This window comes from Pholcus phalangioides, unplaced genomic scaffold, assembly GCF_987345545.1.
Source record: "Pholcus phalangioides strain wild (caught in Gottingen) unplaced genomic scaffold, Ppha-v1.0 ptg000004l_1, whole genome shotgun sequence".
Taxonomy (NCBI): domain Eukaryota; kingdom Metazoa; phylum Arthropoda; class Arachnida; order Araneae; family Pholcidae; genus Pholcus; species Pholcus phalangioides.
In genome coordinates this window covers 44,598,800-44,624,458 of record NW_028301597.1, presented here as the reverse complement: position 1 = coordinate 44,624,458, position 25,659 = coordinate 44,598,800, and the positions used below count along the sequence as shown (strand labels likewise).

General features: G+C 35.7%; 1 protein-coding gene across 1 annotated transcript in view; it reads left to right on the top strand.

Moving 5' to 3' along the window:
• The first annotated feature begins 451 nt into the window (after nucleotides 1–451).
• LOC149087656 (hemicentin-1-like) overlaps nucleotides 452–25,659 on the top strand; it is a 132,086-nt gene continuing 106,878 nt past the window's right edge. Inside the window, exons 1-3 of the mRNA XM_089231566.1 lie at nucleotides 452–991; nucleotides 8,043–8,272; nucleotides 9,025–9,147. Of these exons, the coding sequence (XP_089087692.1) occupies nucleotides 700–991; nucleotides 8,043–8,272; nucleotides 9,025–9,147 (645 nt within the window). The 5' untranslated portion in view covers nucleotides 452–699. The remainder of the gene's footprint in view (nucleotides 992–8,042; nucleotides 8,273–9,024; nucleotides 9,148–25,659) is intronic.

Genomic DNA, 25,659 nt, shown 5'->3' with positions numbered 1-25,659 from the left:
ATATTAAACTCTTGAATGAAGCGTGATTTTCATGCGGTATTCAGTTTCAAAATACCGCCCAATTTGCGAGTTATTTTCTATTCCTCCTTGAAAAAATGAGCCCCTCTTTATATGTATGAAAAAGCCATCTCGTATCTTTGAACAACTAATTCAAAGCTGGCGGGAGCTCATGGCAAAGTGTCAAAGGGAACGCTTTCAGTAGAGAAGGAAAGAAGAGATAACATATGTAGGGATGGTGGACCTTTGAACTCTAGATGCCTACCCAAACTGCTTAAAGGAAAAAAAAATAATAAAGGATGAAGATAATAAAGACTTTAAAAAAATGTAGAAAAAAGTTGGGGAGAGCACTAAGGAAAGAAGATTGGTAGACTTCTAAGAAACGTCAAGAAACGAAAGTTTAAACCGACTGTCCCTTCCACACATTGACGTCAAGAAAACAGAACGAAGTATTGTGTGTTATCCATTCCCGTGCTACACTTTATATCTTTTGACTCACAGAAAACATGGGAGTGTTAACATCCTACAAAGTGGTATTTGTAGTGTCTTCTACCCTTTCCAGCCCCTGGCACAGTGATTATGGAAAATAGATTGTAGTCCGGAGATCTCAGCAAGAGAAAACTTCGAAATTTCACGGCTGATCGTTATCTAATAATTTTTTTGTTGTTGTTGTTTATTTTATATCCTTACCTATTCTTGACCATGAACTTTAAAGGTGTGAGATTTTTAGTGTGTTTTGTGATCGCTTCGATTTTTAGTGGATTTATTGTGATTTCTGTGAGTTCTCAAAACTATAATTATGGAATTCGTGACGGGGACGAGGAGGAAATACCTCAGGGAGCAGCGACTTTGGCGTTCGTGTTTGATATAACGGGATCCATGTACGACGATCTCGTTCAGGTGATCGATGGAGCGGCTAAAATATTGAATACTATACTTGCGAGGCGAGAGAAAACCATCTACAATTATGTTCTTGTGCCTTTCCACGATCCAGGTGAGTTGTTTGTTCATTCAGTCAAGATAAAATTTTTGAGGGTTATATTAAGCAAATGAGGTACCCTGAATGCTATTACATGAGAAAAAAAATTTTCAATATTAAAAAAAAATATGAGATGTTGCACTCTTAAGAGAACGCACTCTATTTTTATGTGTGTAATTTACCTAGATTCGAAAATTTAAAAAATGTAATTTATTGTTTGCCAAATTACTTTTCTACCATTGTTAGAGAATGCACAGCAGTATGTCTCCACACATGGGTGTTTCCCTCCAAAATGCAAGGGTCAAATTCGTTCTTGCTTGGCTTGTCGAGAAATAGATGTGTGCGTTTGAGCTATTCTGCTGGTGATTATGGAAACTGCATGGACAGTTCGCAAGTAAAATTCGAATATTTAGAAGTTGCTTAAAAGCATCAATGCCGAAACGAGCTCAAAATATGAAATGCCTTTACATAAAAAATATTTTTTAAAAAACCAATGTAGTTTGAGAACAACACTGTCAGATAAAGGGGTAAGGCTGGGAATCGATTAAAATATGCAACTGGTTAATTAAAAACAGTTGATTAATCGACTGATTAATATAATTTTCACTCACCAGTTATAACAAACTTATTATTAATAGTGTAATGTTAATTGATGCTATAATTAATGATCACGGACAAAATATCTCGTCCAAACGCAAGTGGAAGAAATTCGTTCCAGCTCTCCTGGTTTTTTTTACCTCTTTTTTTCCATCATCGCGAAGCTTCATTGTAACCTTATGTATGAACGGAAGTTATTTTCTCTCTTTCCGTTTTTTCTATACTCCTGAACACATAGCGAAGGTAGAGGACTAAAGAGTACTCTCTTTTTATCCTTATCTACTACACTGTTTTTCCCATATATTTCTATACCTACTCTATTCCTGTTCCTTTTCTTCTTCCTTTTCCTAACATGCGCGAACAAGTGAAATCTTTTTTTCAGAATTATAGCCGATACTGCTAGTATAGAACGTCCCAATTTGTTGAAAAAGCCTGTACGTAAGGGGGGGGGGGGGGGTTAAGACATTGGAGGAGGTATTGAAGCTTTTATACCTCCTCTAAGGTTGAGACATCTAATCGGTTTATAAACTATGAAGTTTAAAACTATAAACTTTAAAAAAAAAAATTTTGTCGAATTTTAATCGGATTGATCGAGTCGTCGTTTAACGGAGTTAAAAATTTTAACTGCTATTAACCGACCTGATTAATTGGACCGGCTTTACTGACCATGCATAACCCGATCTATCGCCAGTGCTTATTTCTCGCATGGGCAAACAGGGCCCACAAATTTTCTGTGCCCCGAAATCGGCTGTCATTTGTATTTTAGTCTTTGCCCCCCTCCCTTTTTTTGTAGAGTATTGCCACTAATTCGTCCTGTTGAATTATTGAGTATGCAAAATAAGCAAAGGCCATTTATAGTATTTAATGTAATCATACCTAATTGTCACACAATAATAATCTGTAACTATATGCTTCAAAAGAATGTTATTATACAGATTAGTTCGAATTGTTTGCCCGTAGGACTATCTCTGCAACCGGTGCCTTTAGGAGAATTCTTTCAATTACAAAAAAATTTCAAATGACTTATGGTTTCTTAAGAAATCGTAATATATTTGAGGGGTCCTATACATAGAAAAAATAAAGAAATTAACTTCTTATACAGACCCCGTGTGATAAAAGAATATAATTAGAAAGTTTTTGCCCTGTCTCTCCTGAGCTTCAATATATCTCTGAGATGGGAAGCGGGTTGTGCCCGGTCCTTCAATGTTCAATGTCTCTCCTGAGGCCAACAAAGAAAATTCCACGTTTCTAAGCTCAATATTGCTGCGATATTTGAATTCAAAAATCGGAGAAAATGTGTGAAAGAACAGCATCAACTAACGGACAACGCTTTTTTCCCTCAGTTAGCTGTAGGTAACTTGGGTATACTTTAATAAAATTTCTATTGTTTATATTCCAAAACCAATTTTAGGTACTCTTAGTGATACATATGTATGATCTACGTTTTTTTGTTGGAACCTTCACATTTATCTTTTAATATACTCTACATTGAAAAATATTTGTTTAAATAAAGAATTTTTTATAAAGAAATAATGGCTTCTATATATTCAAGGCAGGTCAAACGAAACTTTTCACCGGTGGGGGGGGGGGGGGGAGATGGAAATACCCTCATTCTGTAAAGTACAGTATTAGCCCTAATTGTCGCGAGTTCGATACGTGACACAATAACCGCAGTACATGATGAGCCACCGTATTTCATTGCTACTGTAAGTAGTCCCGTAGTACCAAATAGTAACTTTTTTCTCCAGTACCTAGGGGTTGATGCACTAGCCTCTCGGTGAAAGATGAAAGAAAAATTTTGTAGAACATGGCCGTCAATCCGAAAGATACCCAGGCCACATCGCCATATGGCAATATCGGCTCATTGTCCTCACGGCCGTTCCAATTCAACTATAAACTTTAATTGTAGGTCTAATCAGCCCTCGTGTGCAATGAATGAACGTGCCTCGTGTTCATTCATTCCCTGGTGTGCAGAATATTGACGGTGATGCGACAGTAAAGTCTCTCCCCCTGAATTCGGCACCTAAAATGCAATCGGGAATTTGGACTCATTTCCTGGGATCCCGAAAGAAGAATAAGGATGAACTAGATCATATTTTTATGCTGAATTAGACACGTCTAAGAAATTTTTATACTGAATTAGACAAGCCTAAGAAATTTTTATCACAAGAAGCATGCATTTTAGAAGCTACAATCAGTAAATTTTGAATTAAATTAATCGTATTGATGAATAAATCATTAAATTAATGAGATTCGCACAGTATATTTAACCCTTTAAGCGGCAATGGCGGGATATCTTGCCTACTTTAAAGCCTCTTATTTTACCATTGACAAACCGAAATATTTTTTAACCACTTTCGTCCTGTATCGCTGTCTTTGTACCTGCTAAAAATCATAAGAAAGCCTACTCCATTAAAAGAGATATGGCATTTTACAGAGGATTCAATTAGTTTTGTGCCGCTTAAAGAGGTTTATTATAGTAAACCACTGGAAGGTTATATATTTATTACATTACATTATTTCCAACAATATTGCAGAACAGTTTACGTTGCGACAATTCTTCTAATTAATGAAAATATTATCATATATGTAATATATTTTAATTATAATAATTTATTAGCCGCACCTTTACTAAATAGTATTTTAGGCTTTATTGGTAATCCGCGAGATGCATTCACACCCCTCCCCCCAATTACATAGTCATGTTTTGGATTCGGATCTTTAGTGAGAATAAAACAAATTATTTGTACAAATCAATGTTATTAAAAAATTTTCAGAAACCAATTAATTGAACACAACATAATTATCAATTATATTAATAAATAAACTTTTAAATATGACTAACTTTATAATATCAATACTTTATCTGTTATTAATGCTTCTAACTTTACTTAAAGTACTCATATGTGATAACCGGATCCCAGGATTGGGTTCTCTATTTCCCGCTTTCCCGGGATTGAGAAAAAACAGGGAAATCTTAATCCCTATTCGACTGCAATGACCAAAAACATAATACGTACCTAGTTCTAAGCTCTAATGAAGGGATTAAGTCAGCGCATTAAACTGCAATCGAAAAAACTCGCCTCCTTTCACATTAGTTTGTGGGGGGGGGGGGGGGAGTCGATCTTATCGATAAATTCCCTTGCAAATGTTTTTTGACAAATATTTTTCGAGAAAATCCTTTCATATTCCGCATATAATCGTAAAATGCCCGGAATGAAAAGAACGTTCATTATCTTGATGAAACCCTTTCTGACCTCCATTCGAAAAAATGTAGCATTCCCGTTCTAAATACTTTTCTTTTCGAAGAGTTTCTCGATGGTCATCAATTTTCCAATCAGCAATAAACGATAACCTTGCTATTGAATAAACAAGTCTTGCTTCACTTTATTTATCAACATCCATTTTTAACATCAGTCATTCGCGCAATGTTTACTTCAATGAGATTGAACTAATTCGCGATGAGATGAACTAGCTCAATTTGTAGGCATAATCTTTCGATATTTGTAGGCAAAAGGAAATACTGTAGAGTTCCAAAAATAAATCTAATTTTCTTCGTTATTATTTCTATTCATCACTTTAATACCAATAAAATTTCTGTTTCAAACCCAAAAGTGTGATTTTAAAAACATCATTATCATAATATCGTAGCGTCAATCAGAGAAGAGGGGTCCCCCCCCCCTTTTCATGTGAGATTTGTTTGCTTTTTTTTCATTTGGCGATTCTTTGCATATGTTACTGCAAAGCTAGGGTGACCATACGTCCCGTATTTCCCAGGACAGTCCTGGTATTTTCTGTTTTTTTTGGCTGTCCCGACTTTTTGGCAAAAGTGTCCCGGTTTTTCCCGTATTTTGCACGAAGCCTACTCGAATTTTGATTCTTTATTGAAGTCAAAGATTGAAATAATTTTTCAACTCATAAATTATATTATGATAATTACTACTATAAATGAGAATATTAATCTCCCACATTTGTCTTTTTTTTCGTGGAATTCATTTTAATCCACTGCAATTAGAAGTAATGCTACATTAACCACCATTGTGATTTTTCCGTTGTTTCAACAATATTTGGCGACTTTGTTCGGTTTTGGCGTCGTTTTTGGCAATAATTGGCGATGTCCCGTATTTGGGATCCCAATTCCCAGTATTTCTCTCTAGGAAATATGGTCACCCTATGCAAAGCCCAAAGTGCGGCCAATTAGCGAATTGGTCAAAGTCCGATTTTCAGAAATCATTTGGGCTTTAGCCGGCTAGTTCGCGAAGTGGCCGTATGTCCCTGGCTAAAGTTCGATGTGCTGATGTAAGATGGTCCAGTGAGTACCAAATCCATTTTTCTCATTGCCAGCGTGTGGTGCATGGCTATATACAGGGTGTCCTGTAAGTGCGGGTAAAACGGTTTTTGCGCATTTAACGCTGTTCTTTCCCGAATTTCCTCCGTTTTTCGAATTCGAATATTTCTGTTGATATTGCACTTGGAAACGTGGATTTTTATTTTTTTATTTTTTGGCGTCATGCGAGACAGGGCAACAACTTTATACTTAGAAGTTAGAGCACAGGGGAAACCGTATAAAAATTTAGATTTTTTTATTTGTGGCACACTGTAGTTTCACTCTCCAAACTGGTACAGGGTAATTTTTGAACACCTGTTGAGCATTTTTCAAACTGGAATCATATCTCTATGACGGACGGTTGATGAGGTAAAGACCGTGCTAGCACTTACAGGACACCGTGTTGTAACTGCATCGAATCTGCTCCATGTGACGACAGAAAAAAAAAAGAAGAGATTTTAGATTCCCCGCGGTATTTCCAACCCCATATAATGTGTGTGTGTATCTTTCTCAGATCTAATCCTTCTATTACATACTGTACATGGAAGTGAGAAAGAGAACGCGTAGATGAGGGCAAAAAAAGCAAGGTACTGTACATCTCTTATCTCTGTAATTCTCTTATCTCATTATTTATTGTCTACTGTTCTTCCTCACCCCCCCCCCCCCATTGCTTTTTTTTTCTTCCTTTCCTTTTTTTAACGTGTGAACAAGACTACCATATTTATCGCCTATACGTCTAATACAGATCATTCAAAGTTATCGCCAACAGCTTGTACGTGAATGGGGTTTACAGACACACATAGGCCTACAATAATAAATTCGTGTGGCCCTCACATCGTCCTTGAATAGGGCCTGATTTTTAACAAGACCGCAGATTAAGACTAGGTAGTAATTGGCTAATTTAATTACTAGGTATTAAATTGCCTATGGCGATAGACCTGAGTTGTGCTCGGTTTGAAAGAAAAGAAAAGACCAAGACTTTTAGTGCTCCTTTTTTATATTGATTTTCAAGAAAATTTTTACAGTTTTAAATATTGGAAAAATATAAGATCTATACTTAAATCCCCCCAAAGCTCTGTGAGCCTTTCTCATGGGGGGGGGGGGGTGCCTCATGGTCTCAACAGCACCATGACAGAGCCATCTTAAGAGTATCATGGACCCCCGGGCCAATTGATTTTTCTGAGACCCTACCAAACAAATTCTCGAAAATTTCAACTAGATCTAATTTTTATGAGGCCCCTCTTCGCGTGAGGCCCGGGTGGGCCCCATGCCTTAAGGCGGCACTGCACCATGAACTCTCGGGAAAATAGATTCTCTGGGCATGTCTCATCATTATCAGACTTGAGATACCGGCCATCCCAATTCAAAATATTTTTTCATATATTAGACATTATTTTGTTTTGCTTATGTCATCCTTGACATGAGGCTCCCAATTTACTGGCCTATGCCTATGCGTTTAAGATGACCCTGCAGTCTGGAACCTCCTCGGAAAATTTCTTTGACGGACCCGTATTTCGAGTCTTTTACAACTCCTTCCCGGTGAATGTATAGAGCAAAAATGAGAGTTAATCTCTGGTCCTAATCTCCATCATATCTCTCGTTGACGGGGCGAAGCGGCATGCATATAAATATTGTAGGGGCCGCAAAAATATTTTCGCACCGGGCCACTAAATGACCAAGTCCGGCCCTGATCCCTCGTTTATGTATGAGATGAATATGAAGATTTTTGATTAACATGTTGATTTGAGCAAAATCGGTGTTTTCTTAGGTATATTTGAAACACCAATATTGGTTTCAAAGTACTGACTGAGGCAACTCCTCAAAATATATATTTTTTGGTTGATTTTCATCTATAACGACTCTATCACATAACATATTAATTCATTCAATAGAACCACTTGATAGCGGACGCTCGTCATGGCTCATAGGGACCAAAAGTTTCATACCCTTTCGTGAAGTGTTTGCGAAATACTGTATAATGGAGCCATATTTCAAGGTATATAAAAAGTGTTTGTTATCGGAAGCCCCACTGTGTGTGATAAATCCTAGTTTCGATCAGCAGCTCAGGTTTCTTTCCTCCCGATTTTGATGTATGGAGAACACGGCAATATGAGAATAATGTTTCGTATGCATTTGTTTCAGAAATTGGTCCAGTTACAGTAACAACCAATCCAGATGTCTTTCAGCGCCATTTACAAGACTTATATGTTCAAGGAGGGGGTGATTGCCCTGAAATGAGCATCGGTGCAATAAAATTAGCTCTGGATGTGTGTCTTCCCAATTCGCATATTTACGTGTTTACTGACGCTCGAGCTAAGGATTATTACTTGCTAGAAGATGTGCTAAAACTCATTCAACGGAAACAAAGTCAGGTATGCTTTTTTCCCATTTTATAACCTATGTTTCGCTAACATTTCAAAGTAGGGCTGTGTGGCCACTCAACATTCCAAATTGAGGTATAGATGGATTCAACAAGTACCGTGACCATATTTTTTTTTTGTACCCCATACAGGATTTCAATGACTCATTTTGAAAGTTATTTTTCCAAAGTGTGTTTCATCATTTTCGAAATATATTTTCGATATGATAAAGATCTTATACCTTCCGGATTGCGTCATTTACCACAATTTAATTTAAGACACGTGGAGTGGAATGTCTTCTCAAATGAGGACGTATCATAATCTCCAGCGTATCTAGGAATCAAATTCCATTTATTGCCGCAGTTTCAGGGTGACCCAAAAAAAGGAATTTTAGAATCATCAAATGAATAATAATTGACGCAATGTTATCTTATTGGATCATGATGAAAGTATGGAACTAGAACGAAATGAAAAGAAAATTCCCGAATTTATTAAAACTTTCCCACATGACAGTGCTGTTCCTAGTCAGTTATCGACTAACTCTCTGCTCCCGAATCCCTAAGAGAACAATTTCCAATTTTCACATACGTTATGTTCACGTTGTACAGATTTCAATACGCTGTTTAGACTTCTGAGTTCCAGTGTTATAGAACCAAGTTTATTTAACAATTATCATTTGCCTTGTTTTCATCTCTCGAACAGCCATGGGAGAGAAATTTGCTTATGCGTCTGTCTATTTATTGCGCACCTGCTTCTTTCTTCAGGTCGTGTTTGTGATGACAGGAGATTGTGGAAACCATTCACATCCTGGTTACCAAGCTTATGAGAGGATAGCTTCTACAAGTTCGGGACAGTTGTTTCATCTTCGCAAATCCGATGTCGATGAGGTAAATACAAATGTTTTTAGGAATCTGTAGTAAAAATTTGTATTATTCAAGAATAATTTAACTTCAATTTCATTCATTTCTTTAGAACTGTGCTTTATTTAGGAAGTCTATAATCGAATATGCCAACTCAACAAAAAATAGTAAACGGAATGACATACGAATTTCATGATTTCTTGATTCTTATTCTATGCAAACAACGGAAGTGAACAACGTTTCAGTCTATTAGTCGAATATGCGAGACGACTACTACTCGCGGGCCACAAACTGGTGTACTTATCAGGTTACGTGGATTGATATTTTTTTTTATAAAGAACGCCTTTCGTGTCCGTCAGGTGTCAGACCTGAGGTTATGCATCCCTGATCTACAAGAACATTGATTGTAAAACTACCATTTCAAAGAAAAATCATGAAATACAGTCAACCCTAGTTTTACGAACATAAATCGTTCCTGAAGTTCATTCATAAACCGAAACAATTTCTCCCAAGGGAGTTTCAATGTAAATTCAAAATAATTTATGTAATCTGTTCCTGGGTCTCTGAAATTTTCTTGTGTGGAATTTTGCAACAGCTCCTGTGCAAACGTAAGATCAGGACCGTCTTAAGAACATCATCCCGGACCATGTGATTTTTCTGAGGACCTAACCGGCGACTTCTCGAAATTTTCAACTAGTTCTCATTTTCGTGAGGCAACTCTTCTCTTGAGGCCATGCCCGAATGGGCCCATGCACTAAGACGTCATTGCTTAAGATCGATAGAAATCATTAAACTAACACTGAAAAAAATAACCATTATGATAGAGATGAAATGAAAACGATGATAGGGCCATGTTCATGGCCCCCACAAGGGGGGGGGGTTGACAGGACTCTAGCCCTAGGGCCCGGGACAGTTCTCATCATTTTTTGCTTTTTCAAGCTATAAATTAACTACAGAAGGAGCCCGTGAAAAGTTTGACCGTGGGGGGGGGGGCGCAAAAGATCCCACCCTAGGGGCCCCGCTACAGGATGTGGGGGGCCATGGCCATGTTCGTTAATATTATCTACAATCTCAGTGTAAAAGCCTTGATTGCAACGCAATCTGGCCGCAATATCCTCCATGCCAAATTGATGTTTCATCTGTAAATAACTTGCTGCCAAACTTTCTGAATAATAATTATGCAATTTAGAATGAATAATAATTATTTATTTAGAATGAATAATAATTATTTATTTAGAATGAATAATAATTATTTATTTAGAATGAATAATAATTATTTATTTAGAATGAATAATAATTATTTATTTAGAATGAATAATAATTATTTATTTAGAATGAATAATAATTATTTATTTAGAATGAATAATAATTATTTATTTAGAATGAATAATAATTATTTATTTAGAATGAATAATAATTATTTATTTAGAATGAATAATAATTATGCAATTTAGAATGAATAATAATTATGCAATTTAGAATGAATAATAATTATGCAATTTAGAATGAATAATAATGTTTTCCGAAGTAACTGACAGCGAGTTTTGTAAAACATATCTTTGAAAAGGTTGTTTGATTGTTCATAAAGTTTGAAGTGACTTGTTGATCGATGGGGGGATAAAAGGGGTCATATTTGGGGACTGAAACTTTTCTCTTACTTAATCGAATTCTTCAACCAACAAATAAAAATGAAAAAATTGCCTTGTGGGGGTGCCAGACTTCTGAAATGTAGACCTAAAATTCAGGATCAAGTTCATTTTTGAGTATTACTACATATTTATATTTTTGAGTATTACATTTACATATTCTTAACTCTTAAGGCTTGCTTTTCACCGATTTGCGTGCTCGCAAAATAAATTATTCGCAAACAGGGACGTTCGTAAACCGAGGGTTAACTCTATTTTGATCACCATTAAAGATTTTGTATTTCGGCGATTATGCTGAAAAGTTGAGAAAACCTCTTTTGAATATTTATCAAGATTTTTTTACAACTGGGCTAAAAACATCGATGATTGTTAGACATTCGACGCTTGTTATAACGACTCGAAGTGACCATTCCATTACAATGACTGATGATTGGATAGGGGCGCAACTGGATACTTTGTCAGCTGAAGCACGCATTTTGGTGCCTCTACGTTATTTAGAAGAAGCAGTTAAAGGAATTCAGTGCCCCATTTAGTCCAGTGCCTGAGACGCCACACATACCTGCTCCCATCCGTAGTCGCGGCCCTGTCGTTAGATAAGTCCCAAACGCTTGATATTTAACGACTATCCTATATGTTTCTTCTCAATACATATGCACTGCTCAAAACAATTAGGGGAGCACATGGTTTTAACAAAGATGTATACCGATAAGTAACATAAAATGAATCATCCATAATTTAAAGCCTAGCAGGAAACGGAAGAAGAAAACTTCATATGCAAATCAAAGTTCATGACGTCAAAAACTAGAAAAAGGAGATAAGGGCAGAAATCGGGATGTTGCAGAAACGTCTGTTTTACTGCCGTAACTGTGAAATTCGATTGCGCAGTATTTTTTTTTTGAGACAAGGTGACTTGAGGATGTCTCAACAACGTGATTTACCGGAATCCATGGCATGGCGTGTTATAGGTAGACTGGAATCCGGGCAAACACAACGTAGTGTCGCGGACGCTGTTGGAGTCGCCAGAAGTGTTGTTGCAAGGCTGTGGAATCGATTCCAAGAAACAGGAAATGTTAGACGTCGACCAGGGCAAGGTCGGCCACGCGCCACTACAGCAACTGATGACCGGTATGTACGGTTAACAGCCCGTCGAAACAGAACATAGAATGCTACGCAGCTGCAAAGACGGTTGCTCTTGGCAACAGGACGAAGGGTGTCCAGCCAAACAGTACGTAATCGGCTTCATGAGGGAGGGCTCTATGCACGTAGGCCAATGGTCTGCATTCCGTTGACCCCACGCCACCGTGCGGCCCGAAGAAGATGGACTGCTGAACATCGAGATTGGGAGCAACATGATTGGAGCCAAGTGCTGTTTACAGACGAGTCCCGATTCAGTCTGGAGTGTGATACCCGACGTGTTCTGGTATGGAGAGACAGGGGCACTCGAAATAACCCCGTATTCGTTCGTGAAAGGTCACAATACAGACGAGCTGGTTGGATGGTATGGGGTGGAATCAGCATAGGCGGACGTACGGACCTGCATATCATTCGGAATGACACTTTGACGGCCCGAAGGTATGCAGACGATATACTGCGACCTCATGTCATCCCTTACGCTGGAGCCATTGGAGATTTCTTTGTTTTCCAGGATGATATACCCGCCCGCATAGAGCTCGTCTGGTGGAGAACATGCTTGAAGCTGAAACAATACAGCGTATGGAATGGGCAGCGTGCTCTCCTGACCTGAATCCAAACAGTAATAGACGGCCTTGGTCGCGCAGCAATGCGTCGTCCGAGAATGTCCCAAACATGCTCGGACGACGCATTGCTGCGCGACCAAGGCCACCTGTTACTGTCCGAGACTTGCAGATTACACTTCTTGAGGAGTGGAACAGTATTCCCCAAAGTCTGATCGATAACCTCATCGCATCCATGGCAAACAGGTGTACAGCAGTCTTAGCTGTTCGAGGAGACCACACGCCCTATTAAAACTAATGCATCATGTCTAAACAGTACTTACTTTTTTTTATCGTTTACATGTAACCAAATTGTTGCCCTAAATCATCTTTTCATGTTTTTTCTTTATTTTAAAAGAATTAAAGCTTAATTCCAAATTTTTTTACGTCTTTTTTCTGTATTGCGCATTGATACGCGTGTACTATCCATTGTATGCCAATACGTGGCTGTCTCGCACGGTTTTCTTCACTTTTTTGCTTGCTCCCCTATTTGTTTTGAGCAGTGTAGTTATCCGATATATATAGGCTACATCAGCCATAATAGATATTATTAAATAGTAGACCTACTATAACTGGTGTAGGCATAACTTCCAGCATGCACCGCATTTTACTGGCTAATTGTTACATGCTAGAGGCATAGTTCCAATTAGTAGACGTATTCAAATAACGTGCTGAACTCAGATGCATCATTCATGTTACAAGGGGTTGCATAGGTATTAAATTTAAAAAAATAACCCAATCAGTGGCGTCGGAGCCGGGGGTGCAGTGGTTTCTCGAGCACCCACGGTAATTTGTGGCTCGGGTCTGAGCACCCCTAGAATTGATTGAGAAATCGTCAGTAGGGGCAAAAAGGGGCTTCTGCCTCACCGCAGCCGCCGCAGCCGCAGCCATTCCCCATTCCGCAGCCACCGCATCCTTCTATTCCGCAGCCATCCCCCACTTTTCCGCAGCCAGCACCTGAGTCATTTTTTTCTGTGATCTTGAGGGGTCTTTCTTAAATCAAACTTTAGTGACTGACATCAAGTCAACGCAGCTGTAATGACGTCAAAGATTTTTCAACGCTGCCCCCATTCCGCAGCCACCGCAACCTTCTATTCCGCAGCCATACCCCACTTTTCCGCAGCCAGCACCTGAGTCATTTTGTTTAGTGTGATAAGAGAATCACTTCTTTCTTGATTCAGAGGGATCTTTCCTAAATTAAACTTTAGTGTCTGATGTCAGGGGTTGCGTTAGCAAGCTAGATATTTAAATTTCTACCAGGGATCTTTCTTAAATTATCGTTTTTTAACTTAATTTTTTTTCTGTCGTTATTCTAAGAGGGCTCAATTATTTTGAAATAAAAATTTCCCAAAATTATCGTTTTTATTTTTAGCCACTGCAAGTCGTGTGGGGTCGTTCTTGAATTAAAATTTTTCATATCACCCTAAAAAGTTTTCCCCAAGTCTCAACGATGATGTCACAACACTCCGTGATAGGATTTAGAAGGATCTTTCTTAAATTAACGTTTTTTAACTAACTTTTTTTCAAAGAGGTTTGATGAGGGCTTAAATTATTTTAAAATAAAAAATTATCGGGTTTTTTTTAGCCACTACGATGCAAGTCGTTCCTAAATTAAATTTTTTATGTCACATTTTCTAAGGTTCCAAGTTGTTATTCTAAAAGGGCTCGTCATATATGAAATTATCTTTTGGAATTTCTTATTTCTATCTCAAGTGATGAGATTTTTTTTTTTTCAAAGAGGGTGTCATTCCTAAATTATCGTTTGGAATTTTTTTTTTATCCCCATGTTCAAATCTGACTTTCAACCAAATAATGCGATTTTTCACAAGAGGGGACTCGTTCATAAATCAGCTAGTAAAAATGCATGTAAAAAGACTTTAAATCTTACGCAACAAAATATTTGAATAGTAATATATATATATATAATCACCACTTTATATTTTTGTATACGTCCTTCCAAATTAACGTTTTCACTAATACCATGATGTCACAACACTCCGTGATGGGGTATTTTTCAAAGAGGGGTTGTATCGTTTGGAATTTTTTTTTTTTTTTTTTTTTGTGAAATTCGTCACAACTCTGACCTCACATCCGTCCCTAATGTTCTATACCTTTTTTCTTTTTTTTTTAATTTCATGCCCATGACGTCGTCAGGTCATTATTCTGAAATATTTTTTTTTCACAGGGGTCGTTCTTGAATTATCGTTTACGCGTCGTTAAATTATCGTTTGGAAAACTTTTCATTCTGACATGTTTTTTACCATCGTGTAACTTCTCTTGAAATACGAATTCGTTTACTTATCTGAGAAAATTTTCCGAGCTGTAAAATAAAAGAGTTACTACAAATGAATTGCAAAGTCTTTTTTACAAATCAAGTTTTCAATTATTCAATATTTTAAATAATTTTCTTCAATCATACATTTCAAATTTTCATAATTAATCAAATAATTCTCCGTGGCGTTATGATTTTCCACTAGAATTTCAGCGATGTCATGAAAGTCAAAGCATGATCGTAATATTTGTAATAATGTTAAGTTATCAAGCAACTGCGTGCCCAGCTGATAGCCCATGGCGCATCCACGACAACTAGATATTTTTTCCCCTACGAAATCATAACTTCTTTTAAACTTCCGACTATAGCAACGGTAATGTAGAACTTGTGTTCATCACTTTAGCTTGATTTTTTCTTTTACGCTAACTCTTCTACTATTTTTTCCAATGACATCCTCTCTAATGTTCTGGGTACAGTAACATAAAGTTAATTTTTGTTGGAAAAACTATAAATTGCGAAAGAAGGAGGGAAAGCTCCAATACAATTCTTCCATCTACCGAGATATCACACTTAGTACGAGAAGAGGTCAAAGAGAAATCGAACTAGCGCAAAAACACTCTTGATCGCTATAGTTCATTCTTTCTTAACAGTCAACCAACAGGTAGACACTTTTTGCTTTCATAAAAAATAATATATATTTTTCACATGCATTTGTTAATCTTGAAGAAACCCCCGCGACGTTTTAGTGATCTCACAGTCAAATAGTGTGATAAGACAAAATATTTTATCCGAATGTATATGATTTCCTGAAGTAACAAAAAAAAAATTAAAGGTCATCTTTCAACGAAGAGTCAAGAATCACTTACCATGGTGGATACTCATTCATCGTTTATTGAGAGCATGCAAAAGAGTTAGCTTACAGTGTTTAGTACTAGCTTCAATCTTTTACCTGCAAACTTACGCATTTGTCAACATCGGGAAAAAATAACAGCGAAGAAGAAGATGCTATAGAAACAATAAAATCAAAAATATAGTAATACCAAGAGGCTTTGAAATACTTTTAACATATATTTATTTTTATTGATTATTCTAGATAATTTCTTTGAATCGTATCATCTTCCACCCAACTCAGCATTATCATCACCGCGATTCATTACTGGATCTCCATTTGGATTTACCCACATGTTTCCTCATTCGTAAAACGTTCTGGGTGCAGCTGTGAATCTGATAATATCGGGGTGGTCGCCTTTGATGGCGAACTTGAGATGTCGATTAAAAGAAAGTCATTGGCTGATTCACGATTATTCGCCCAATCTCGAACCCGTTGTTGAGTCTAAAAATGAAACATTTGGGGAAAAAACCCCTTTTATTTTAAAAATAGATAAATTTAAAGAATAATTTTGCTATTTTTTGAGTTTTCCTACAAAAAAAATTTCAATTTTAGTGATGAGGATTATATAGACAACCGAAGAAAAAAACTTTTATTTTGTTTTATTTTTTTTATGTCCTCCTAGTATCACAAAACAGTTTGTGAAACTATGACGTTGAAATTGGATAAATCGTGTCGATCAAAAGACGTCTCGCACTTCGATAGTATGTTTAAAATGTTGATACTAATAGGAAAACAATATTTTGTAGCATCGATTTTATTTTTCTATTGAGCATAAAAAATAGTTTAAACAAAATAATTGAAGAATTGTGTGAGGAATATTATGTTTATTACAACTGACTACATTCGAGACACTTTTAAAAATAGAGCAGTCTGTACAAAACGTATGTTTTTAACTATAATTCAGAGATATTTTTTAGCTGTTACACATTATTTCATCGAAATTAGCTTATTTTTATACTTACGCTGAACATTTTACACTGAAAAACTAATGTATATAGTCATTTTTATACACTACGGGGCTATAGCAGTTGTCAATTCAATGAATTAGAAGTTCTAAGATATGCTAAATATTTTCGGAAATATGTTAATTTTTATGAAACAATACATGAAGTTTGAAAGAAAAGAAATTCAATATTTTATATTTAAACACTTGTAAAATACAACTGAGTATATAGCCAGTTCATTGCAGTTAGTATCACCTGAAAACCACGACTAAAAAATTTCATTAAAATATCGAACATACTTTTGAGAAGATGAGTTTTGCACGCAGTGAAGTAACGAAAAACACGAATCTTCATGAACACGTTTAAAAATTAATTGAGACCTATACTCTGGTTGAATTGACTCAGCTAGAATTTTTTTCATCACTTCATATGTATAAGAATAAAATAGTTGTGTATTTCTATGAAAAAAAAAAAGAAAAAAGAATCGCTAATTTCCATGATATTCGTCATTTGAAGATAGTCACAACCTTAAGTTCACATCGAGAAACGTTCATAACGTTATATAGATCGCTAATAAATGAGAGATGCACATCACACACTCCTTATTTTTACCTTTAAAATCGAAAACGATGTTAACTCTGTTGGATAATTTTAACCGCTTGATGGGCGTACATCATTCTTCATGCATATTTAAAATGCAGGTTAAACACAACCCGATAAAACCGACACCACCGATAATTCTTTTCATACTCTTTTAAATTTTCAAGACAAGAGAGGACGGAACTTTTTATAATTAAAGACTAATACAATGTTGTTAGAAAGAAAGTCAAAATTAACAGGAGAACCATATAAAACAATTGTTTTATTTCACAGTAAGAATCGATAAAACGGAATAAATTGAAAACTATATCAATTTTCCTTTTTTTTCTTCGTTAATGAATTTCCCTCCTCAGGAGACCTTTTCATAGATGACTGGGCATTCCCATCCAAGGTATCACATATCTCATGTTATGTTCTCATTCTATGCTCATTTCAAACTGAGCGAAGTCATTAAGTAAATCACACTCATGCTGCATATTGTAGAAAAGCCTAGAAAAATTCAGCTGAAATGTGAAGAAGAAAATCGCTGTCAAATTGAGGTGAGTATCCCGACACGCTCTCGCTGTTTAAACTCCCAATGACAAGTAACGCGAATAAAAAATGAATACGTACGGAAAATCGTGACGTGGAATACAACAATTTCAATTAGAGTGAAATTGATTCGAAGTATATTTTTGATAAGAAAGTTGCTGTCTTTTGAAAATGTCACTATCTTCATAAATCCGTAATTGTAATAGTTCAACCTCTCATAAGAAAGTCGCAAGCAGACGTGAAAAAAATTCTTCACCTCCATTCTTCAATTGGCATATATGAAGTAGTTGCATATCACACGACACCTGCGAGAACACTATGTATCGATCACATATTCAGAGACCCTCGCGAAGAATGGTAATGAAAATTTTCACAACGTTGAACCTCAGCGTGAAGAAAATTCCTCTTCCGTGCGTCATTCAGATCACTGTATAGACTTTTTCCCCCTTCACATCTCTGCTTCTACACTCCACAAACCAATATAGCACACATTTTTTTTAATTAATTTTTTTTTCTGTTTTAAACATTTTTGTTTTTTCAATTTTTTAATATTTTAAACTCTTCCCCAGATCTAGTTCTTACATTTTAACCACTCCCGGAACGCTAAAACTTTAGCTAAAGCACAATGGCCCTGCTGCTTTGGGTGATATGAACATGAAACCAGACTTTTCGAAACATTCATCGGGGAATCCAATAGTATATAGGATGGAAGACCGAATTGTCGTTGCAAAATTTTCGCTTTTTCTTCGAATTTCACGAAAATCGTATGATAATTTTCATTTATTCGGACCAAGTCTGCTACAACCATCTCGTACGGGTTAAAACCCAAGTACCGCCCAAGGTTGCGTATGTTTCCATACACCCATGAAACCTGGGAGAATTCTCCATCACTTAAATCGTGAACACTAAATGATGCCTTATAAATGTTATGATATGTCTCATCTGTTTCCAAGTTAGAAAAACTTTATTCCTTAACAATAAATTCTCGCGATCTTAACCTATAACACTCAACATCCGACACGCATGCCACAGCAAACAGGAAGAAATTTACTTACTCATAGAGTGTAGAAACAGAGATGGAAAATCTAAATACACTAGCTGGAATCGAACGAAAGAAACAAGGTGATTACAGTTTATTAGACACTCGATCAAATATACTTAGATTAGGCCAAGCTGACGAGTTCCGCTTGTATAGAATTATGCTAAAATATCAATCAAACTTCAACTAATTTGGGGGGGGGGGTGTTATGCCGCCATTGTAGCCGTAGTTAACATTTCAACCCTAAGTGGCTAAGAATAGAGGCATTAGTTAGTCAGTCACACGAGTGTTTGTCCATCCTTACGTCTCTCTTTTGATTCATATACCAATGTGTGTGATAATCAAGTGAAACCAACAGATCCGTAATATGCAACCCCTGATACGAGTTCATGAAGTGAGGGGTGCTAAACTGAGATAGTTGTAAATAGTCAAAAAAGTGGGTGATAAGAGGATCGAATGATAAGAGTGAGTTGTTATCTCGAACGTACTCATGCAACCTCAACCTTCCTCAGATTCCATCACACATGATGTGTAGTATGTGTAGAGACAGATACATAAGCTCATTGCGAACAACCGAGAGTGCGTGATGAATTAAGTTACAAGTGTTTTTACAGAGGGGAAGGCTGGTGCGTCAATACCAAATCATTACCCCATGATGATGATAATCAGAAGAAAAAAAAAAATAGTAAGAATTGTAATCGAAATCACATCAGACACTAATCAACAGTGGACAGTTTTAATCGCAATATGATAGAGCACAACTTTTTTTTTATTGCAATAAAAAAAGTTAAGTAAATGAAACCAAGGAAGCAAAAAATAAATAAATAAATCTCTCTTCACACCAATTCCTTATACACTGTATTGCCTTCGCCTCATATACACGCAAGCTAGCAAAAAAAAAAAAAAAAAAAAAAAAAAAGGAATTCATTAAAATGCATACAATGCATTACGTCTCCATCAATCAATCAAATGATTGATCTACGTACACCTTTCAACGTTGTTTCACACAAAGAAAAGTAAAAAAAAATCAGTTTCCTACGAACAAACTCTAGCTGTGGGGGAAAAAAAAAGAATCAGCATGCATCCCTCTCTCAATTTTACTCTGCTGAATTTTGCTGAAATCACCGTTCTTTCAAAAACTTACAAATTTTACGCTAAATTCCCGAATTTTACGTAGCAGTATTTTCAAATTTTTGTTAAATGTTTTGTTTGTCAAATTTTTGTTCAGCGACGTTGTACCATTAGTGCTTCTCAACGCGGAAACCAATGGCGGGGGGGGGGGGCGACACCAACTAACAATCAAAGAACCGTTCTTTGATTGTTAGTTGGTGTCGCCCCCCCCACCACTTTTTGACACTTCGCCACTTTTTTGACTATTTACAACTATCTCAGTTTAGCACCCCTCACTTCATGAACTCGTATCAGGGGTTGCATATTACGGATCTGTTGGTTTCACTTGATTATCACACACATTGGTATATGAATCAAAAGAGAGACGTAAGGATGGACAAACACTCGTGTGACTGACTAACTAATGCCTCTATTCTTAGCCACTTAGGGTTGAAATGTTAACTACGGCTACAATGGCGGCATAACACCCCCCCCCCCAAATTAGTTGAAGTTTGATTGATATTTTAGCATAATTCTATACAAGCGGAACTCGTCAGCTTGGCCTAATCTAAGTATATTTGATCGAGTGTCTAATAAACTGTAATCACCTTGTTTCTTTCGTTCGATTCCAGCTAGTGTATTTAGATTTTCCATCTCTGTTTCTACACTCTATGAGTAAGTAAATTTCTTCCTGTTTGCTGTGGCATGCGTGTCGGATGTTGAGTGTTATAGGTTAAGATCGCGAGAATTTATTGTTAAGGAATAAAGTTTTTCTAACTTGGAAACAGATGAGACATATCATAACATTTATAAGGCATCATTTAGTGTTCACGATTTAAGTGATGGAGAATTCTCCCAGGTTTCATGGGTGTATGGAAACATACGCAACCTTGGGCGGTACTTGGGTTTTAACCCGTACGAGATGGTTGTAGCAGACTTGGTCCGAATAAATGAAAATTATCATACGATTTTCGTGAAATTCGAAGAAAAAGCGAAAATTTTGCAACGACAATTCGGTCTTCCATCCTATATACTATTGGATTCCCCGATGAATGTTTCGAAAAGTCTGGTTTCATGTTCATATCACCCAAAGCAGCAGGGCCATTGTGCTTTAGCTAAAGTTTTAGCGTTCCGGGAGTGGTTAAAATGTAAGAACTAGATCTGGGGAAGAGTTTAAAATATTAAAAAATTGAAAAAACAAAAATGTTTAAAACAGAAAAAAAAATTAATTAAAAAAAATGTGTGCTATATTGGTTTGTGGAGTGTAGAAGCAGAGATGTGAAGGGGGAAAAAGTCTATACAGTGATCTGAATGACGCACGGAAGAGGAATTTTCTTCACGCTGAGGTTCAACGTTGTGAAAATTTTCATTACCATTCTTCGCGAGGGTCTCTGAATATGTGATCGATACATAGTGTTCTCGCAGGTGTCGTGTGATATGCAACTACTTCATATATGCCAATTGAAGAATGGAGGTGAAGAATTTTTTTCACGTCTGCTTGCGACTTTCTTATGAGAGGTTGAACTATTACAATTACGGATTTATGAAGATAGTGACATTTTCAAAAGACAGCAACTTTCTTATCAAAAATATACTTCGAATCAATTTCACTCTAATTGAAATTGTTGTATTCCACGTCACGATTTTCCGTACGTATTCATTTTTTATTCGCGTTACTTGTCATTGGGAGTTTAAACAGCGAGAGCGTGTCGGGATACTCACCTCAATTTGACAGCGATTTTCTTCTTCACATTTCAGCTGAATTTTTCTAGGCTTTTCTACAATATGCAGCATGAGTGTGATTTACTTAATGACTTCGCTCAGTTTGAAATGAGCATAGAATGAGAACATAACATGAGATATGTGATACCTTGGATGGGAATGCCCAGTCATCTATGAAAAGGTCTCCTGAGGAGGGAAATTCATTAACGAAGAAAAAAAAGGAAAATTGATATAGTTTTCAATTTATTCCGTTTTATCGATTCTTACTGTGAAATAAAACAATTGTTTTATATGGTTCTCCTGTTAATTTTGACTTTCTTTCTAACAACATTGTATTAGTCTTTAATTATAAAAAGTTCCGTCCTCTCTTGTCTTGAAAATTTAAAAGAGTATGAAAAGAATTATCGGTGGTGTCGGTTTTATCGGGTTGTGTTTAACCTGCATTTTAAATATGCATGAAGAATGATGTACGCCCATCAAGCGGTTAAAATTATCCAACAGAGTTAACATCGTTTTCGATTTTAAAGGTAAAAATAAGGAGTGTGTGATGTGCATCTCTCATTTATTAGCGATCTATATAACGTTATGAACGTTTCTCGATGTGAACTTAAGGTTGTGACTATCTTCAAATGACGAATATCATGGAAATTAGCGATTCTTTTTTCTTTTTTTTTTTCATAGAAATACACAACTATTTTATTCTTATACATATGAAGTGATGAAAAAAATTCTAGCTGAGTCAATTCAACCAGAGTATAGGTCTCAATTAATTTTTAAACGTGTTCATGAAGATTCGTGTTTTTCGTTACTTCACTGCGTGCAAAACTCATCTTCTCAAAAGTATGTTCGATATTTTAATGAAATTTTTTAGTCGTGGTTTTCAGGTGATACTAACTGCAATGAACTGGCTATATACTCAGTTGTATTTTACAAGTGTTTAAATATAAAATATTGAATTTCTTTTCTTTCAAACTTCATGTATTGTTTCATAAAAATTAACATATTTCCGAAAATATTTAGCATATCTTAGAACTTCTAATTCATTGAATTGACAACTGCTATAGCCCCGTAGTGTATAAAAATGACTATATACATTAGTTTTTCAGTGTAAAATGTTCAGCGTAAGTATAAAAATAAGCTAATTTCGATGAAATAATGTGTAACAGCTAAAAAATATCTCTGAATTATAGTTAAAAACATACGTTTTGTACAGACTGCTCTATTTTTAAAAGTGTCTCGAATGTAGTCAGTTGTAATAAACATAATATTCCTCACACAATTCTTCAATTATTTTGTTTAAACTATTTTTTATGCTCAATAGAAAAATAAAATCGATGCTACAAAATATTGTTTTCCTATTAGTATCAACATTTTAAACATACTATCGAAGTGCGAGACGTCTTTTGATCGACACGATTTATCCAATTTCAACGTCATAGTTTCACAAACTGTTTTGTGATACTAGGAGGACATAAAAAAAATAAAACAAAATAAAAGTTTTTTTCTTCGGTTGTCTATATAATCCTCATCACTAAAATTGAAATTTTTTTTGTAGGAAAACTCAAAAAATAGCAAAATTATTCTTTAAATTTATCTATTTTTAAAATAAAAGGGGTTTTTTCCCCAAATGTTTCATTTTTAGACTCAACAACGGGTTCGAGATTGGGCGAATAATCGTGAATCAGCCAATGACTTTCTTTTAATCGACATCTCAAGTTCGCCATCAAAGGCGACCACCCCGATATTATCAGATTCACAGCTGCACCCAGAACGTTTTACGAATGAGGAAACATGTGGGTAAATCCAAATGGAGATCCAGTAATGAATCGCGGTGATGATAATGCTGAGTTGGGTGGAAGATGATACGATTCAAAGAAATTATCTAGAATAATCAATAAAAATAAATATATGTTAAAAGTATTTCAAAGCCTCTTGGTATTACTATATTTTTGATTTTATTGTTTCTATAGCATCTTCTTCTTCGCTGTTATTTTTTCCCGATGTTGACAAATGCGTAAGTTTGCAGGTAAAAGATTGAAGCTAGTACTAAACACTGTAAGCTAACTCTTTTGCATGCTCTCAATAAACGATGAATGAGTATCCACCATGGTAAGTGATTCTTGACTCTTCGTTGAAAGATGACCTTTAATTTTTTTTTTGTTACTTCAGGAAATCATATACATTCGGATAAAATATTTTGTCTTATCACACTATTTGACTGTGAGATCACTAAAACGTCGCGGGGGTTTCTTCAAGATTAACAAATGCATGTGAAAAATATATATTATTTTTTATGAAAGCAAAAAGTGTCTACCTGTTGGTTGACTGTTAAGAAAGAATGAACTATAGCGATCAAGAGTGTTTTTGCGCTAGTTCGATTTCTCTTTGACCTCTTCTCGTACTAAGTGTGATATCTCGGTAGATGGAAGAATTGTATTGGAGCTTTCCCTCCTTCTTTCGCAATTTATAGTTTTTCCAACAAAAATTAACTTTATGTTACTGTACCCAGAACATTAGAGAGGATGTCATTGGAAAAAATAGTAGAAGAGTTAGCGTAAAAGAAAAAATCAAGCTAAAGTGATGAACACAAGTTCTACATTACCGTTGCTATAGTCGGAAGTTTAAAAGAAGTTATGATTTCGTAGGGGAAAAAATATCTAGTTGTCGTGGATGCGCCATGGGCTATCAGCTGGGCACGCAGTTGCTTGATAACTTAACATTATTACAAATATTACGATCATGCTTTGACTTTCATGACATCGCTGAAATTCTAGTGGAAAATCATAACGCCACGGAGAATTATTTGATTAATTATGAAAATTTGAAATGTATGATTGAAGAAAATTATTTAAAATATTGAATAATTGAAAACTTGATTTGTAAAAAAGACTTTGCAATTCATTTGTAGTAACTCTTTTATTTTACAGCTCGGAAAATTTTCTCAGATAAGTAAACGAATTCGTATTTCAAGAGAAGTTACACGATGGTAAAAAACATGTCAGAATGAAAAGTTTTCCAAACGATAATTTAACGACGCGTAAACGATAATTCAAGAACGACCCCTGTGAAAAAAAAATATTTCAGAATAATGACCTGACGACGTCATGGGCATGAAATTAAAAAAAAAAGAAAAAAGGTATAGAACATTAGGGACGGATGTGAGGTCAGAGTTGTGACGAATTTCACAAAAAAAAAAAAAAAAAAAAATTCCAAACGATACAACCCCTCTTTGAAAAATACCCCATCACGGAGTGTTGTGACATCATGGTATTAGTGAAAACGTTAATTTGGAAGGACGTATACAAAAATATAAAGTGGTGATTATATATATATATATTACTATTCAAATATTTTGTTGCGTAAGATTTAAAGTCTTTTTACATGCATTTTTACTAGCTGATTTATGAACGAGTCCCCTCTTGTGAAAAATCGCATTATTTGGTTGAAAGTCAGATTTGAACATGGGGATAAAAAAAAAATTCCAAACGATAATTTAGGAATGACACCCTCTTTGAAAAAAAAAAAATCTCATCACTTGAGATAGAAATAAGAAATTCCAAAAGATAATTTCATATATGACGAGCCCTTTTAGAATAACAACTTGGAACCTTAGAAAATGTGACATAAAAAATTTAATTTAGGAACGACTTGCATCGTAGTGGCTAAAAAAAACCCGATAATTTTTTATTTTAAAATAATTTAAGCCCTCATCAAACCTCTTTGAAAAAAAGTTAGTTAAAAAACGTTAATTTAAGAAAGATCCTTCTAAATCCTATCACGGAGTGTTGTGACATCATCGTTGAGACTTGGGGAAAACTTTTTAGGGTGATATGAAAAATTTTAATTCAAGAACGACCCCACACGACTTGCAGTGGCTAAAAATAAAAACGATAATTTTGGGAAATTTTTATTTCAAAATAATTGAGCCCTCTTAGAATAACGACAGAAAAAAAATTAAGTTAAAAAACGATAATTTAAGAAAGATCCCTGGTAGAAATTTAAATATCTAGCTTGCTAACGCAACCCCTGACATCAGACACTAAAGTTTAA